We start from the raw sequence: 18,224 nt of genomic DNA, 5'->3' as shown, positions 1-18,224 counted from the left end.
CTTCATGTAACAATTTTTTCTTTCTTTCCATCTCTTTTACTTGGATTTCATATTCTTCACGCATTCTCTACTTATGCATTTCATTAGCATTAATAAATTATTCATCTTTACAAGCTTAACTTTAGATGTGAACATCCCATTTATCTAGGTTTAATTGTTTTTATTCTTAGAAAAAATCTGATTTTTCATTATATTATTAAGATAATATTTTATCTTCAAACTTTTACCTTTTCTATTATCTAAACGAACTAGAGCGCTCTAAATATGTCTATGTTTTAGATAGCAAGCAATAGGCTTTTTCTTCGCGTATTTCTTAATTTTACTTTTATAGCTATGCCCAATTCATAGAATGGCGTAGATCTTTGTTAGTTGTTTTGTCTAAAGATTATGAAATAAAATTTAATTCATCAATTTATTTCTTGACTCGTAAATCTTACTGTGTCTTTGGATATTCTGATGGTGTAAATGAAGTTTCAGATGCGATTTTACAAAAAGTAGAAAGATCTGGAAAAGCTACTTTTTCAGCAAGTGTAATCCCATTATTGATGATATTTGTATGTTCTCTTATTAATTCAATTAAAATTGCCTGCCTATCTTCTTCAAGAGCATTTTCGGCCTCTTTTCTAAAATTTGGAGGGAGATGCTTAAATCTAAATTAGATTTCCTCTAGTTTAAGAGGTTAAAGTTCAATTTAATCAATACCAAGTCTTTTACATGCTAATAAAGATCTAGGGGATGTTAAAGGGTGACCTTCCTAAAAATTTTATATTGACATATATTTGGCGGGATACTATAATAATATAATAATATATAATAATATATTAACATGAAATCAATAGAAATTATCCAGCTAAAACGGGACTCGATTACTTTATCGATCTGTTGTTGACGTTACTTCATTGAATTCTTCATTAAGTTCAGAGCTTAATACAGTGAATTCATCATACGAATGTGTAAGATGTACATCATGTTCGTTAAATCCTAGCCTTCCCCGCTCCCAACTAAATGTACCCATAAAAAATGATAGCACAATTAATATCACCAAACAAATTAAGCTGATACCTATACTTAATGAACTAGAAAGAATTAAGTTATTTGAAGTTAATCTAAATATTGATGTGAATATAGCAGTTCCTGCAGACCAACCAAATTTTGAATTGAGTGCTACAATACTTCCAGTAATAAATGCGTATTACTTTGGGGCTGTAAATGTGTTAAATATTTAGATGCAAAGTATCATTTGCACGTTAACAAGCTCGATCATAATATATAACAATTCTATGAAGTATATATTCTAAAATTTTTATATAGCAATAAGAATTATGATAAATAATATTAATTATAACGAAGAAGCTGTTTACATTACACGCTTATTTGTTACTTTTTTTAAAATAAAAGGATATAAAAAACAAAAACAACATGAGATAAATTATGTTACGCCTTAAATTATACCCGATTACAAAATATCTAGATTAAAATATAATCTCCATAAAAGGGGAGTAAACCAATTAATAGATTGATAACTAATGGTAATTAGCAATATTTGTAGCATAAAAATTATAGAATTACGGTTAAATATTTAATTTGGAAAATTTTTAACTTAAGCTTTATAGTTGTATATGAAAAATAATATTAAGAAAACTACTCCAAATATCAACAAAAATATTTCTACAATCCAATTTCCTACTCCAACTGCAACAAACGATAAATTTATAACAATTAAGCTCATACCAATAGATCCTAAAATAATTCCAATGAAATTACATTATGTTTTATGATTTTTTTCTGTTCTAGGTAAATAAAATAATAAAAATAGCGAATGAATTATTCCCAAAATACCTGCAAGCAAGAATACCAGTAATGGGTGATACTATACAGTAAATGTCGATAACATTAATGCAATAAGTGCTCCAAAGGGCACAAATATATCACCTGAACCCATTGAAATTTCTAATTTACCAGGTTTTATTAGAAAGTTCATCATTGGCGCTGTTGATGTATACATTAAAGTATATCCAACTGCTGCAAATAATCTCATCATTATAAGATAAACAAAATTTTTCCAGAAAAATATTGAGACATTAAAAATTGTAACTATAATAGATCCTAATATATAACAATTCGGTATTGTGAGTAAATCATGAAACTTTGATGAAAATAATCCCATAGTACACATTACTAATATTTCGGCATGTTGAACCAATTGAAGTGTATTAATGTTAATTTAATAATAATCTGCATATAACACAGTAAAAGAGTATAATGTAGTATTTGTTAATGTATATAAGAATTATGGAAATGATGCAGCAAGAACAGTAAAAAATACGTTTGTATTTCCAGGTTGTAACATTGTTTTATTGAATTTATTGAAGATAGGAGGTTTAATTTAAGTAATATTAGGCATATTATATTACGGAGGATTTAAATATAGTTATGACTATTTCTTTTTTAAATGATTTTTCTTTGATTACATTTTAAGAATGAAATATATTTATTAATATACGTATATAATAATATTATACTGTATTAAAATTAATTATATATGATATATAAATTATCAGTATTATATTTTCATTTCTTTAATGTCAGCAATCATAAATAATTCGCTAAAATGGTAAGCAATTAACAACAACGAATAAAGAAAGTCTCACTTTAAATACATAGATCCCTACTATTACTGGTTTGAAAAGAGGCAAGTAAATATGTAAAATGTATCTTTCGAGCAAGAGTTATTATAATAGTCTAAATAGTTCTATTAGGATTACAATTTAGGTAGGATGTAATTATAAAGGCAAAACTTATACTAGAGGAGCTAAAAAGCTCAATAAAATGTTGAAAAGTGGGCAAAAAATAAATGATACTATTAGTTTTATCTGTCACAAATTATCAATTATTATATTGTAACTAAATAAATATACATACCTATCTAATGTACATATTATATTTGTTTTCATTGTATTTTAAAATTATATTAAGTATTTTATCTATTATATGATAGATAATAAACAGAAATGAATAATAATTAATCATTTTTAACAGATACTACATAAGACGAGATTATAGAGTTCACTTAGTAATTGAAACTAAAATGTGAATTAATGTTAAATATGCTACCAAAATAAGATTAAATTATGGAATTGTATAATTACATTAATTAGTAAAATATTACTGATGTAATAAGAGGTATCTGGTATAGTAAAGTATTAGTTTTGATTAATTAAACTATTCAACAGCTAGAAATATATCCTGGAATTGATTAATTGTATAATAAGCCTGAAAAGTAGTAATTTAGTATGACATATTTTAACAGTAATCATTAAAAAACTATATTTAAGGAATTAATGAGTTAATCATTGGGGTCAAATTAATAAGTACAAGATATTTAAAATATCGATTTGTTAGAGTTTGTTTAATATCTCTTATTTTAGTTGGTCAAATTGGAAGATATGCAAGATAATACATTAACGCAGCGTAGTATATAAGAATCTGAAATTACAGTATAAGTAAAGCCAACATATATAAATATATTAAAAAATAAAGTAGTTACGCAGAAGATCACTTAGCGTTATTATAAAAAATTGGAATCATGTTAAAAATTTATAGATAACTACTAGTTTAATGAAGTTATATATTTATTTTTATAAAAATTTGATGAAGTTAAACTAAATTTAGATTTTATGTTAGTGCAATCTATAAAAGATCTAAATGATCCTAGTTTAAATGATTTATTGACGGAAATGAAGATATGTTAACCACTGCCTGAATTTACTATCTAAGCATAATATTAAGATAAAAATAATATGTTATAGTAATAGTTTGATAATTTAACGATACAATATAATGAAATTTTTAAGGAATTGATGTAACTTAGGTCTTAATATTAAACAAATCACTCACAAAATTAAAACAGTTCTACCTATCTGTAGTACTCAAGAGTATTACAGTGCGAAACGGATGACATAACTGATTTGTAATTAGTGAATATAGGTATCTAAACTTCAGATTAGTGTGATTATTATATTAATGAGTAAGATAGTATAAGCTAATAGCAAGGATCATATTTTAATACAGATATTAGTTTTAATATTAGCAACATTTATATTAGATCCTTAGCATATATTGATTAAATAAAATTAGAAGAGGAATAATTATTAGATATTTATGAATTTCTTTATTTGAAACCAGAATATATTGCCGTAAATAGTATAGATGGTATTTTATAAGAGCCAGAAAAAAAGTATATAGGAATAACCGAATTATAATTAGATATTAACAAATATTAATAATAAAATTTAAAATTATAATAAGATATTCAATTGTTATAAGTTAATAGTAATGAGATTTAGAAATAAAATGATGTATAGATGTTAAATCTAAACGGTTTATAAAAATAATTTAAAACGGTGAAAGCTTCACTATAAAAATAATTATTAGGTTTAAAGTTAAAAATTAAAAAATCATAAACTATGACAAATAATCTCTTATTCATTAATTCTTAACAATCTACTAATGTGTTGTTAGCAAATGCGACCGTGAATGAAATTACCTTAACTGTATAGAGATTGTAACTAGAGTAATAATTATGGTAGGAGGATTATAATGATGCATTGAAATAACTTAAAAATAAAAAGCCCTTAAAACCATTAAAAAATACTGTTAGTAATGTTCAGGTTGATAATCAAATCTAAACAGATGATATGACGGTACATGAGATCATTAACAATAATCGTTCCATTTAGGTATCATATAATAATATAGATGTCGAAAATTCCAGTAAATAGAATCACTTTCTTGATTTATCTTCTAGATATGATGCATTATAATCAGTAATTAAACTTTAAAAGCATATTATTGATCTTGAAAAGGAATTAACATAGGAAAAATGTAAATCACTCAGGTTTTAGTAGTAAACAAGTTTATAACGGCATGATGTATTTGAATTGAGGTCAAAAATTTCAACATTATTAGGAAATTCATCAGATGGTGGTTTGCTTTTAAGTATGTAAGTGTCAAAGTAGTGATGCCAGCATTATTGTAATAATTACTATAATACTTGCAACAGTAACATTTTGGTGAGATTTCTTATTATTTTATTATAGAAGAAATTGTTTGTCCGCTTCTAGTTACTCTTATTTGTTTGTTAACCGTAAAATATCATAACTAATTTTATTTCTTGATGTTTATAAGGATTTTTACAGTGATTATTAAGGTTATATTTACTATATTTATAATGATTTTACAAAAGATAGTTCTTATTTTAAATTATTGAGCTAATTTTAAATATGTTCAATATTTATTTCTGGTTAAGATTAGATAATATTTGCAGGTTTCATACGTTAGTTTAAGCGTTTCTATATTCTTTTATGAAATGGTAGAAGCTATGACAATCTTAGGATCCTATTCTATTATGTTTGCAATAGGATTACATCTGTGCTGTGTGATTATATTTTACTTAATTTTAGTTCATCTAAATTGGAGTCTTTAACTATTTGGGTAGTTACTTGCTTCAGAAAGGTAGCACGCTCTTCCTCTGGTAGGTTCAGCAACGCAGCACGCTCTTCCTCTGGTAGGTTCAGCAACGCAGCACGCTCTTCCTCTGGTAGGTTCAGCAACGCAGCACGCTCTTCCTCTGGTAGGTTCAGCAACGCAGCACGCTCTTGCTCTGATAAGTTCAGGAAGTTAGCACGCTCTTCCTCTGGTAGGTTCAGGAGGGCAGCACGCTCTTCCTCTGGTAGGTTCAGCAACGCAGCACGCTCTTGCTCTGATAAGTTCAGGAAGTTAGCACGCTCTTCCTCTGGTAGGTTCAGCAACGCAGCACGCTCTTCCTCTGGTAGGTTCAGGAGGGCAGCACGCTCTTCCTCTGGTAGGTTCAGCAACGCAGCACGCTCTTGCTCTGATAAGTTCAGCAACGCAGCACGCTCTTCCTCTGGTAGGTTCAGCAACGCAGCACGCTCTTGCTCTGATAAGTTCAGGAAGTTAGCACGCTCTTCCTCTGGTAGGTTCAGGAGGGCAGCACGCTCTTCCTCTGGTAGGTTCAGGAAGTTAGCACGCTCTTCCTCTGGTAGGTTCAGCAACGCAGCACGCTCTTCCTCTGGTAGGTTCAGCAACGCAGCACGCTCTTGCTCTGATAAGTTCAGGAAGTTAGCACGCTCTTCCTCTGGTAGGTTCAGGAAGTTAGCACCCTCTTCCTCTGGTAGGTTCAGCAACGCAGCACGCTCTTGCTCTGATAAGTTCAGGAAGTTAGCACGCTCTTCCTCTGGTAGGTTCAGGAGGGCAGCACGCTCTTGCTCTGATAAGTTCAGGAAGTTAGCACCCTCTTCCTCTGGTAGGTTCAGCAACGCAGCACGCTCTTCCTCTGGTAGGTTCAGCAACGCAGCACGCTCTTGCTCTGATAAGTTCAGGAAGTTAGCACGCTCTTCCTCTGGTAGGTTCAGGAGGGCAGCACGCTCTTGCTCTGATAAGTTCAGGAAGTTAGCACCCTCTTCCTCTGGTAGGTTCAGCAACGCAGCACGCTCTTCCTCTGGTAGGTTCAGCAACGCAGCACGCTCTTGCTCTGATAAGTTCAGGAAGTTAGCACGCTCTTCCTCTGGTAGGTTCAGGAGGGCAGCACGCTCTTCCTCAGGTAGGTTCAGGAAGTTAGCACGCTCTTCCTCTGATAAGTTCAGGAAGTTAGCACGCTCTTGCTCTGGTAGGTTCAGCAACGCAGCACGCTCTTGCTCTGGTAGGTTCAGCAACGCAGCACGCTCTTCCTCTGGTAGGTTCAGCAACGCAGCACGCTCTTGCTCTGATAAGTTCAGGAAGTTAGCACGCTCTTCCTCTGGTAGGTTCAGGAGGGCAGCACGCTCTTCCTCTGGTAGGTTCAGCAACGCAGCACGCTCTTGCTCTGATAAGTTCAGGAAGTTAGCACGCTCTTCCTCTGGTAGGTTCAGCAACGCAGCACGCTCTTGCTCTGATAAGTTCAGGAAGTTAGCACCCTCTTCCTCTGGTAGGTTCAGCAACGCAGCACGCTCTTCCTCTGGTAGGTTCAGCAACGCAGCACGCTCTTGCTCTGATAAGTTCAGGAAGTTAGCACGCTCTTCCTCTGGTAGGTTCAGCAACGCAGCACGCTCTTGCTCTGATAAGTTCAGGAAGTTAGCACGCTCTTCCTCTGGTAGGTTCAGGAGGGCAGCACGCTCTTCCTCTGGTAGGTTCAGGAAGTTAGCACGCTCTTCCTCTGATAAGTTCAGGAAGTTAGCACGCTCTTGCTCTGGTAGGTTCAGCAACGCAGCACGCTCTTGCTCTGGTAGGTTCAGCAACGCAGCACGCTCTTCCTCTGGTAGGTTCAGGGGGGCAGCACGCTCTTCCTCTGGTAGGTTCAGCAACGCAGCACGCTCTTCCTCTGGTAGGTTCAGCAACGCAGCACCCTCTTCCTCTGGTAGGTTCAGCAACGCAGCACGCTCTTCCTCTGGTAGGTTCAGGAAGGTAGCACCCTCTTCCTCTGGTAGGTTCAGCAACGCAGCACGCTCTTGCTCTGGTAGGTTCAGCAACGCAGCACGCTCTTCCTCTGGTAGGTTCAGCAACGCAGCACGCTCTTGCTCTGGTAGGTTCAGCAACGCAGCACGCTCTTCCTCTGGTAGGTTCAGCAACGCAGCACGCTCTTCCTCTGGTAGGTTCAGCAACGCAGCACGCTCTTCCTCTGGTAGGTTCAGCAACGCAGCACGCTCTTGCTCTGATAAGTTCAGGAAGTTAGCACGCTCTTCCTCTGGTAGGTTCAGGAGGGCAGCACGCTCTTCCTCTGGTAGGTTCAGGGGGGCAGCACGCTCTTCCTCTGGTAGGTTCAGGGGGGCAGCACGCTCTTCCTCTGGTAGGTTCAGGAGGGCAGCACGCTCTTCCTCTGGTAGGTTCAGGGGGGCAGCACGCTCTTCCTCTGGTAGGTTCAGGGGGGCAGCACGCTCTTCCTCTGATAAGTTCAGCAACGCAGCACGCTCTTCCTCTGGTAGGTTCAGCAACGCAGCACGCTCTTGCTCTGGTAGGTTCAGCAACGCAGCACGCTCTTGCTCTGGTAAGTTCAGGAAGGTAGCACCCTCTTCCTCTGGTAGGTTCAGCAACGCAGCACGCTCTTCCTCTGGTAGGTTCAGCAACGCAGCACGCTCTTCCTCTGGTAGGTTCAGCAACGCAGCACGCTCTTCCTCTGGTAGGTTCAGCAACGCAGCACGCTCTTCCTCTGGTAGGTTCAGCAACGCAGCACGCTCTTGCTCTGATAAGTTCAGGAAGTTAGCACGCTCTTCCTCTGGTAGGTTCAGGAGGGCAGCACGCTCTTCCTCTGGTAGGTTCAGGGGGGCAGCACGCTCTTCCTCTGGTAGGTTCAGGGGGGCAGCACGCTCTTCCTCTGGTAGGTTCAGCAACGCAGCACGCTCTTGCTCTGATAAGTTCAGGAAGTTAGCACGCTCTTCCTCTGGTAGGTTCAGCAACGCAGCACGCTCTTGCTCTGATAAGTTCAGGAAGTTAGCACGCTCTTCCTCTGGTAGGTTCAGGAGGGCAGCACGCTCTTCCTCTGGTAGGTTCAGGGGGGCAGCACGCTCTTGCTCTGGTAGGTTCAGCAACGCAGCACGCTCTTCCTCTGGTAGGTTCAGGAAGGTAGCACGCTCTTCCTCTGGTAGGTTCAGGGGGGCAGCACGCTCTTCCTCTGGTAGGTTCAGGGGGGCAGCACGCTCTTCCTCTGGTAGGTTCAGGAAGGTAGCACCCTCTTCCTCTGGTAGGTTCAGGAGGGCAGCACGCTCTTCCTCTGGTAGGTTCAGCAACGCAGCACGCTCTTCCTCTGGTAGGTTCAGGAAGGTAGCACGCTCTTGCTCTGGTAGGTTCAGGAGGGCAGCACGCTCTTCCTCTGGTAGGTTCAGGGGGGCAGCACGCTCTTCCTCTGGTAGGTTCAGCAACGCAGCACGCTCTTGCTCTGGTAGGTTCAGCAACGCAGCACGCTCTTCCTCTGGTAGGTTCAGGGGGGCAGCACGCTCTTCCTCTGGTAGGTTCAGGAAGGTAGCACGCTCTTCCTCTGGTAGGTTCAGGGGGGCAGCACGCTCTTCCTCTGGTAGGTTCAGGGGGGCAGCACGCTCTTCCTCTGGTAGGTTCAGGGGGGCAGCACGCTCTTCCTCTGGTAGGTTCAGGGGGGCAGCACGCTCTTCCTCTGGTAGGTTCAGGGGGGCAGCACGCTCTTCCTCTGGTAGGTTCAGGAAGGTAGCACGCTCTTCCTCTGGTAGGTTCAGGGGGGCAGCACGCTCTTCCTCTGGTAGGTTCAGGGGGGCAGCACGCTCTTCCTCTGGTAGGTTCAGGGGGGCAGCACGCTCTTCCTCTGGTAGGTTCAGGGGGGCAGCACCCTCTTCCTCTGGTAGGTTCAGGAAGTTAGCACGCTCTTCCTCTGGTAGGTTCAGGAGGGCAGCACGCTCTTCCTCTGGTAGGTTCAGGGGGGCAGCACGCTCTTCCTCTGGTAGGTTCAGGAAGTTAGCACGCTCTTCCTCTGGTAGGTTCAGGAGGGCAGCACGCTCTTCCTCTGGTAGGTTCAGGGGGGCAGCACGCTCTTCCTCTGGTAGGTTCAGGAAGGCAGCACGCTCTTCCTCTGATAAGTTCAGCAACGCAGCACGCTCTTCCTCTGGTAGGTTCAGCAACGCAGCACGCTCTTGCTCTGGTAGGTTCAGCAACGCAGCACGCTCTTGCTCTGGTAGGTTCAGCAACGCAGCACGCTCTTCCTCTGGTAGGTTCAGGGGGGCAGCACGCTCTTCCTCTGGTAGGTTCAGGAAGGTAGCACGCTCTTCCTCTGGTAGGTTCAGGAAGGCAGCACGCTCTTCCTCTGGTAGGTTCAGGGGGGCAGCACCCTCTTCCTCTGGTAGGTTCAGGGGGGCAGCACGCTCTTCCTCTGGTAGGTTCAGGAAGGCAGCACGCTCTTCCTCTGATAAGTTCAGGGGGGCAGCACGCTCTTCCTCTGGTAGGTTCAGGAAGGTAGCACGCTCTTCCTCTGGTAGGTTCAGGGGGGCAGCACGCTCTTCCTCTGGTAGGTTCAGGAGGGCAGCACGCTCTTCCTCTGGTAGGTTCAGGGGGGCAGCACGCTCTTCCTCTGGTAGGTTCAGCAACGCAGCACGCTCTTGCTCTGGTAGGTTCAGCAACGCAGCACGCTCTTCCTCTGGTAGGTTCAGGAAGGCAGCACCCTCTTCCTCTGGTAGGTTCAGGGGGGCAGCACCCTCTTCCTCTGGTAGGTTCAGGGGGGCAGCACGCTCTTCCTCTGGTAGGTTCAGGGGGGCAGCACGCTCTTCCTCTGGTAGGTTCAGGAGGGCAGCACGCTCTTCCTCTGGTAGGTTCAGGGGGGCAGCACGCTCTTCCTCTGGTAGGTTCAGCAACGCAGCACGCTCTTCCTCTGGTAGGTTCAGGGGGGCAGCACGCTCTTCCTCTGGTAGGTTCAGCAACGCAGCACGCTCTTCCTCTGGTAGGTTCAGGAGGGCAGCACGCTCTTCCTCTGGTAGGTTCAGGGGGGCAGCACGCTCTTGCTCTGGTAGGTTCAGGAGGGCAGCACGCTCTTCCTCTGGTAGGTTCAGGAGGGCAGCACGCTCTTGCTCTGGTAGGTTCAGGAGGGCAGCACGCTCTTGCTCTGGTAGGTTCAGGAGGGCAGCACGCTCTTCCTCTGGTAGGTTCAGGGGGGCAGCACGCTCTTCCTCTGGTAGGTTCAGCAACGCAGCACGCTCTTGCTCTGATAAGTTCAGGAAGTTAGCACGCTCTTCCTCTGGTAGGTTCAGCAACGCAGCACGCTCTTCCTCTGGTAGGTTCAGGAGGGCAGCACGCTCTTCCTCTGGTAGGTTCAGGAGGGCAGCACGCTCTTCCTCTGGTAGGTTCAGGGGGGCAGCACGCTCTTCCTCTGGTAGGTTCAGGAGGGCAGCACGCTCTTCCTCTGGTAGGTTCAGGAAGGTAGCACGCTCTTCCTCTGGTAGGTTCAGGAAGGTAGCACGCTCTTCCTCTGGTAGGTTCAGGGGGGCAGCACGCTCTTCCTCTGGTAGGTTCAGGAGGGCAGCACGCTCTTCCTCTGGTAGGTTCAGGGGGGCAGCACGCTCTTGCTCTGGTAGGTTCAGGGGGGCAGCACGCTCTTCCTCTGGTAGGTTCAGGGGGGCAGCACGCTCTTCCTCTGGTAGGTTCAGGAAGGTAGCACGCTCTTCCTCTGGTAGGTTCAGGAAGGTAGCACCCTCTTCCTCTGGTAGGTTCAGGAGGGCAGCACCCTCTTCCTCTGGTAGGTTCAGCAACGCAGCACGCTCTTCCTCTGGTAGGTTCAGGAAGGTAGCACGCTCTTCCTCTGGTAGGTTCAGGAAGGTAGCACCCTCTTCCTCTGGTAGGTTCAGGAAGGTAGCACGCTCTTCCTCTGGTAGGTTCAGGGGGGCAGCACGCTCTTCCTCTGGTAGGTTCAGGGGGGCAGCACGCTCTTCCTCTGGTAGATTCAGGAGGGCAGCACGCTCTTGCTCTGGTAGGTTCAGCAACGCAGCACGCTCTTCCTATATACTATTATTATCGGAGACATCATCATGATCATAATCAATTATGAAGGTATTAATAAATAGATCCTTTAACTATAGATCAATATTCTACATTTTATTTACTAATGGCTATATCTCTTCATTACTGCGATTATCTATAACCTCATGTAATTTTAAGTTTACTTTAGAAATGGTGAAATTATCTTCAAAATCTTAAGATGGATGACAGCTAATTTGTCTTTTTTCTTAAATTACATATGAATCATCATCCTATAATTCGGAAATAGATTATAAAGAAGAATTTTATTTAATGCTATTTATAGCTGAATATGTGTTAGGAACGAGCTGAAAATTTTTACGTTAAGGTTTCTAAAACTAATTTTAGTCTATTAAATTTAAGCTAGATGATAAAGAAGGAAAATTTTATATCTGATTTTACTACTTTTTATTATCTATTAACTTAATGTATGTTTCTTGTAAATTATCACATGCAGCTGCATATTCATTTAGCATGAATTAAATATCGATACTATTTTCATGTTAGTTTTGAATGTTTTAAAACTCACTTTATTAATCTAGTTAAAATTTAACTATAGATTCAATAATTAAGTTTGTTGCTTTTTAATTACTGAAATATTTATGTTATAAATTTTCAAAATTTTATATACATTTTTGCGTTCCATGAAGTTCTGAAACAAAATATCTAGAACTCCTTGTTGTCCCAGAAGTTAACAATTTCGAAACGTCCATACTCGACAGCTAAGAGCTTAATAGACCATTTCTTGCTCCTAAGCTTTTAATATTCTAATGTTTATGTTTCTTTGATTTATAGAGTTTAGATACTTATTCTAGGATGAGTAACATAAATTCTGTTGGTAAAACTTTTTATAAGTCCCGTTCTTTATCCTATTATATACCAACTGACTATCTGGTTAATTAGTACATTACATGTCTTTTATATCTCATCCAGTTATAAATATCTTATAATTTTTCTAAATCCGTGGGAGGAGAATATAATTGCTCATAATCTATTAGGATTTAGTTTCCCTTTATAATTTCCATAATTACGCCCAAAATATCAACATTCCAAACAATTTTTGTGTCATTATTACAACTAAACTCTTAAACGAAATCATATAATTCTTTCAGCTATTTTTACTAAGGTAGAATGTTAAGCAATAATGTACACTATGTTTACAATATTTTTAGAAATTTTTCTGCCTTATTCTCATTTAGCTCTTCGGTATTGTTGTCAAAAAAGGTAGTTTAGTATTTATGCATTGTAATTTTCTAAAGTTGCTTTATCCATTATAACAATATATAACGAACTCATAAAAATAGAAATCTATTTTTATTATCTATTTTATTATACATTATTATCTATTTAACTTACTACATGCGTCATTTAAAATATCTGATTGCAAATCAGCTAAAAACTCCCACACGGCGCAACATGTTTAACTTTACCAAAGTGCAGTTTGAACTAGACTAAAATATTGTGGAATAGCTTAATTTAAAGATCGTAAATGTAACCGATTTACACTTTAGTACACTCAATAAGCCACCGAACGCAATTTTACGGTTCATACGTGCATTTAAACGACTTAAAAATAACTCCCATATCGTTAGTTTGGATCATGTCGATTTTTAAGTTACACCTCCTGCAAAATGCACGGATCAAAAAGTGATTTAAAAGACATAATAATATTATGAATTTCGAAAGTCATAAACAAGGCAGCAGAGAGTAAAAATTCTCGAGTAGATTGAATTCGATGTCCATATTGGATGCATTCGCAATCAGCCTGTCACATATCGATACCGCGAGGTCTCCTAAATTTTGAAAAATTACAAAGACAAACTATTCTGAGATCACTGCATTCTAGTTTTGTTTCGCATCATCTCCTCACAGGCTGCTCTTCTGGCATTCTATGCATCATTTTAGTTGAAAAACAGCTTCCGTCCGTCTAATGAATTTGGATTTTTACAGTCAAATTTCGTGATCGGAAAATTATGAAGAATAGTCTCGTAGTTGCTCTAATTGGATATTGATGGTTTCTTAATAGCTTCAATTTTTTCTATTCCAAAATCAAGTGCAGATTGTCTCGGCTGGTGGTGTACTGTTTGTTTTGGTACACATTCGCCGTTCCATAAATCCGATTTTTGGAAGTCTATATTTATTTTTGGTTATGTTACTTGCTTTTCTAAGGTCTGTACATTTTCGTTTCTTTTCTTGCCATATATTAATTGCTGCTCCTATCCAGGCTTTTATGGTATTAATTTTTTGACAATTTCGCGGATTTACATATCCGTGGTGATCCCTGCCCGGTTGTTGAGATCTCTTGGAGCTGCTAAGACTCTATGATAGGGTTATTGTTCCGTTGTTTACGCATTTTTGTAAACTTTTTACTTGGGGGGTGGTATTTCCGCAGAAAATAAATCAGATTTTAAGTAATTGTTAGTTTTTTGGGAATGGATTTATGCTCCAAATGGATCTGACGCTGGCTAATTAGAGGAGTTATATTTTCTCGGTTTTTCAGTTTCTGATGTGAAAACTGAGTTTGAATTAGTATTTAATGGATGCGCTTTATGTGGGATCGGACCAGGAGACGAAAAAATTGTTTGGTGTGACTATACAGTTGATGGTTTATCTTTTGAAACAATTTGATGAGATTACTTAAAGGTATCTACGTCCTATGCTGTGTAAAGTGACTATAATCTCTAGGCATAGCCAGGTACTGGAGGAGGCTGTGAGGCATGGAATACTTTCATATTTTAAAAAGGGCGGTGATTAGCAATAATATAATTATAATATGATTAAAAGTCTAGTATATTAAAAGATTGGATTATGTAATTATTTATATAATTTATTGTTTTTGCGATCCAAGAAACTATTTCACAAGTATCGAATTCAATATTTTTAAGCATAAAGTAAAAAATGAACAAACTAAAAAGATCTTCATTCTTCTTTACTGAAAAAAGCAGTTCTAACTTAATTCACCTACCATTCATTGATAGATCAAAATACAGGTACATTATAGCGTCACCTTTCCTCAAAGAACGCGAAGATAAATTCATAAATTAATAAAGCGAAATGGCACAACTAGCCCTGGAAGAGCTCAAACGCCGTCAGCTCTAGAATACTGAGCCAATCCATCCATTGCACAATTTTCCATGGGAACCTACTTTTAAGAACTTGACACCAGAATGGTTATGTGGATGTCTTACTTCACAAACAGCTGTTTAGTGCTTGGCAAGCAAAAAAGGTGCATACAAAATAATGCTTTATTTTGAAAGGCTAAAGAAGGACATAATGTTGAAGGCAGAAATCAAGGCCAAGAACAAGAATAAAAACAGCATATTATTGCTAACGAAGTGAACTATAATTAAATATTATTTTAAAAAATATTTTAGAAGTTGTATTTATATGGCTAAAATGCGAAATTTGGAATTTACGTAATTTTCAAAGTCTAAAAATTGAATTGAATTGAATTTCAATATGAATATAAAAATGAATAAAAACTGATAATGTGAATATTTTTCATTTAATGACATTTAATATAAACAAATGTGTATCTAGATATATTTCTGATAAATCATTCCAATAATGAGTTTATATAACACTTATGATTATCCTAATACATTTTATTTATTCGTTTTGTGAGTATTCAATATTATCTGACAAAATTACAACGCATGCTATTCAATTTCATCTTTACCTCTCAACTGTAGGAACCTTATTGTCTTCCAGATCATATTCAAATTATATTATACTATAATATAACTTTACTAAATAATTTATACTAAAAAACCTTAGAAATTATTATTTCCATAGATATATATAATTCATATAAAATTCATCTTAAAAATGGGCGTCCCCAGTTCCATTCCAGAAAACTCCGTAGAGATGCTACATTATCACCTAGAGCTTGATAACTTTAAATCAGCAACAATAATGATACCAGATTTTTTATAAACGTGTCAGGAGACGTCCCGTACGACGTCACTCATGATCGCAGCACGCCGTAACAGTCTAAATATGATAGAGTTACTTATGGATGAACTAAAAATGCAAGATTGTAACGGTTAAACCGCCTTGCATAAGGCTCTTATTTTTAACAAACCAGAGGCTGCTAAGCTTCTGCTGGCGGAACGCGACATCCCAGATAAGTCTAACTCGACACCCCTTCACTTCGCAGCAATGTCAGGATGTTTGGAGCTCATAAAAGAACTTAAAACTGAGAAAATATGTTTCGATGATCTTTAGCGGACACCACTTATGAAGGCTGCGATGTACCGCAAACTTGAAAGTGTTTAATTACTTACAAATCAGTGTGGTTTATAAGATGATAATGGTCTCACAGCATGTGCTTTGGCAGCACAAAGAGGGTATCCAGAAATTGTCAAAGAACTTATTTCTGAAGAAGGAGGAATTGTCGACGGGATGGGGAGAAGTTTGGTCTAAGTTGCAGAATAAAGCGATTAGTATATGATGGTGGTATTCCTAATGAATGGATGCGAGGGATTTAAAGATGGGAAATATAATAAGGAACTAAATGTTAAAGGAAACGAACTGAAATTATAAGCTGAGTAGAGGAAATAGGAGAAGACTGACGATGGAGACTCTAGTGGGAATGGAAATCCAAGTATAATAGGCAATTAGAGCGTTCGAAGCATGGATGGTAGTGCATGAGTTTTATTTTTTATTTTTTCATTTCACTTTAATCTCCACTTTAATAATTAAATTAAATGGAAGGTTTTAAAAATCGCCCAGATTGCTAGTCTAAAGCATACTAGAGGTTTAGGCATCGCCCACATTCAAATCCATTAGCAGATAATAATATACCTTTACCTGCTGTCAATGCCGATGAATTTCCCTATAATGATTTTTATCCTGAACAAAATTTCTCTTCATTTTCTTTAATTGATATAGGATGTGGTTATGGAGATTTTATTTGTAAAATGGCTAGTGAATATTCTTAAAAATCCTTCCTAGGCCTTGAAATTCGTGATAAGGCAGCTGCTATTGCCCAGCAATAAATTATTGATAAAAGAGAAACCGAGAGCTGCTTACTGAATGCTGCTGTTCTTCGATGTAATGTTATGAGACAATTGCCTATTTTAGTATCTAAAGGGTCAGTAGAAGCATTTTCTATTATGTTTGCTGATCCTCAATTTAAATAGTAAAATAAAAGAAGAAGAGTTTTAACACAAAGTTTTGCTATAGAATTATAGTATTATTTGTAAAGTAAAGGGCTAATTTTGTGTTGTACTGATGTTTAAGAACTTAGTGAAGCTATGGACGAAGGTGTCAAAGAATCAGGGCTCTTTGAAAAAATTGATACTTAAGATGGGTTATGCGCTTCATTTCTTAAACATTTAAATTAGACTGCTGATGCATAGAGGCATTTAAGAAAAGATGATGATAAAACTATTTATGTCAGTGTCTGGAAAAAATTGATTTGAAATATTTCACTCATTCCGATCAGATATCAGATAGCGTATCATCATTTGGAACTGTATATATTCCAGAGTCAAAGTCTAGCTAAAAGTCGTAATCTTGAAAGCAGTCTAATATCGAAGGCTCCAAATAAGATAATTGCTACAAATATTTTTTCGGTATCAATGACTAAATATCTACTTCATAATCATCCTTTTCAAATATATCACTGCTCATCCCTCGATCATTTTCAAACATATCCATAACTGTGTGAAAGCTAATGTTTTCTTGGGATGATCCCATATTTTGGAAATAAATATTATCAGCATATTATTTTATTGTTTAATTATTACATTAAATATTGTGGTTTATTGAGTGTAGATAAAAATTCTTGTTTTAGTATATTATTATAAAATATACTTAATTAGTAAAAACTGAAACCAAAAATTAGTAACAATAATACCTTATAAGACCTAATAAGCTAATTATAGTAGCCGAAACTATTAAATCTTAAGATAATCTCTTACTTCAGTAACTCACTAATGTGATACATACGATAAAATGATACTATAAGCATAAATCATTTTTATTTTATCGAGTCAGAACGTTTACCGCGCAAAGTAGAGTTTTCCCTTTTATTACTTAATTTAGTTTATTAAACATATTATTAATCTGCAATTTATAAATTTCAGATCTCCCTTACTTAACTCTATATCATACTGTATTACTTCATATAAACATACGTTAACAATTTTTCCTTTACACTCCTCATTTCCACTTCCTTAGTTTAAGTTCACTTATAGAGCATAAATTTTGACCCACTCACGTAATAAACGTTATTATTAGTAATACCATAACAATATATCACTCTCATTTAGTAAATTTAATGACAAAAATTATTATAAAGCTAACTATTACCACGATGATCATGGCAGTTTGAATAAGGCAATGCTTATTTTCAGTCGCAGCAACTTTTAATGCTAAACCACCACCCTTTGTGAATATGCTTCCCACACCTTTTGCTCGGCCCTAAAGATCCTCAATTTATCCGTTTTGGCGTGCTAATTCATTGTTCATGTTATCAACAGTCTCCTTTCCTTATGTAAGGTTAGATTAAATCACATTTTTAAGGCCTTATACCTCTTCTACATCCGTATAGAGGTCACTAGCTACGTTCTCTGAAGCACTTAGAGCCTAGAATTATTTCACGTGAAGGATCGAATCAATGATGGATGTCTATTATTGGATGAACATTTATTGAGCCGTCACAAGCTCTTACTGTGTGGGTAAGTGTAGGTTGATTA

General features: G+C 37.8%; 8 protein-coding genes across 8 annotated transcripts; 4 read left to right on the top strand and 4 right to left on the bottom strand. All coding sequences in view use genetic code 6, as the record gives it.

Moving 5' to 3' along the window:
- Positions 1–832: 832 nt before the first annotated feature.
- On the bottom strand, positions 833–2,473 carry SS50377_28811 (Major facilitator superfamily protein; the record flags this gene model as incomplete). The annotated part of the gene is made up of 1 exon (XM_067912565.1): positions 833–2,473. One exon carries the CDS (start codon positions 2,471–2,473, stop codon positions 833–835), a length of 1,641 nt encoding a protein of 546 aa, XP_067760101.1.
- Positions 2,474–3,011: 538 nt separating this feature from the next.
- SS50377_28810 (uncharacterized protein) lies at positions 3,012–5,021 on the top strand (the record flags this gene model as incomplete). Its single annotated transcript, XM_067912564.1, has 1 exon — positions 3,012–5,021. One exon carries the CDS (start codon positions 3,012–3,014, stop codon positions 5,019–5,021), a length of 2,010 nt encoding a protein of 669 aa, XP_067760100.1.
- An 8,331-nt stretch (positions 5,022–13,352) lies between these two features.
- On the bottom strand, positions 13,353–14,252 carry SS50377_28809 (uncharacterized protein; the record flags this gene model as incomplete). The annotated part of the gene is made up of 1 exon (XM_067912563.1): positions 13,353–14,252. The coding sequence occupies one exon, from the start codon at positions 14,250–14,252 to the stop codon at positions 13,353–13,355; it is 900 nt and encodes a 299-aa protein (XP_067760099.1).
- Positions 14,253–14,574: 322 nt separating this feature from the next.
- Positions 14,575–14,859, top strand: SS50377_28808 (uncharacterized protein; the record flags this gene model as incomplete). The annotated part of the gene is made up of 1 exon (XM_067912562.1): positions 14,575–14,859. One exon carries the CDS (start codon positions 14,575–14,577, stop codon positions 14,857–14,859), a length of 285 nt encoding a protein of 94 aa, XP_067760098.1.
- A 489-nt stretch (positions 14,860–15,348) lies between these two features.
- On the top strand, positions 15,349–16,173 carry SS50377_28807 (Ankyrin repeat-containing protein; the record flags this gene model as incomplete). Its single annotated transcript, XM_067912561.1, has 1 exon — positions 15,349–16,173. One exon carries the CDS (start codon positions 15,349–15,351, stop codon positions 16,171–16,173), a length of 825 nt encoding a protein of 274 aa, XP_067760097.1.
- Positions 16,174–16,229: 56 nt separating this feature from the next.
- SS50377_28806 (TRNA methyltransferase subunit) lies at positions 16,230–16,946 on the top strand (the record flags this gene model as incomplete). Its single annotated transcript, XM_067912560.1, has 1 exon — positions 16,230–16,946. The coding sequence occupies one exon, from the start codon at positions 16,230–16,232 to the stop codon at positions 16,944–16,946; it is 717 nt and encodes a 238-aa protein (XP_067760096.1).
- Positions 16,947–16,965: 19 nt separating this feature from the next.
- Positions 16,966–17,223, bottom strand: SS50377_28805 (uncharacterized protein; the record flags this gene model as incomplete). Its single annotated transcript, XM_067912559.1, has 1 exon — positions 16,966–17,223. The coding sequence occupies one exon, from the start codon at positions 17,221–17,223 to the stop codon at positions 16,966–16,968; it is 258 nt and encodes an 85-aa protein (XP_067760095.1).
- Positions 17,224–17,790: 567 nt separating this feature from the next.
- SS50377_28804 (uncharacterized protein) lies at positions 17,791–18,174 on the bottom strand (the record flags this gene model as incomplete). Its single annotated transcript, XM_067912558.1, has 1 exon — positions 17,791–18,174. One exon carries the CDS (start codon positions 18,172–18,174, stop codon positions 17,791–17,793), a length of 384 nt encoding a protein of 127 aa, XP_067760094.1.
- Positions 18,175–18,224: the final 50 nt, after the last annotated feature.

This window comes from Spironucleus salmonicida (genome assembly GCF_000497125.1).
Source record: "Spironucleus salmonicida strain ATCC 50377 chromosome Unknown tig00000046, whole genome shotgun sequence".
NCBI lineage: Eukaryota > Fornicata > Diplomonadida > Hexamitidae > Spironucleus > Spironucleus salmonicida.
Note: the sequence above shows the minus strand (reverse complement) of the source record. Positions and strands in the feature narration are given on the sequence as shown.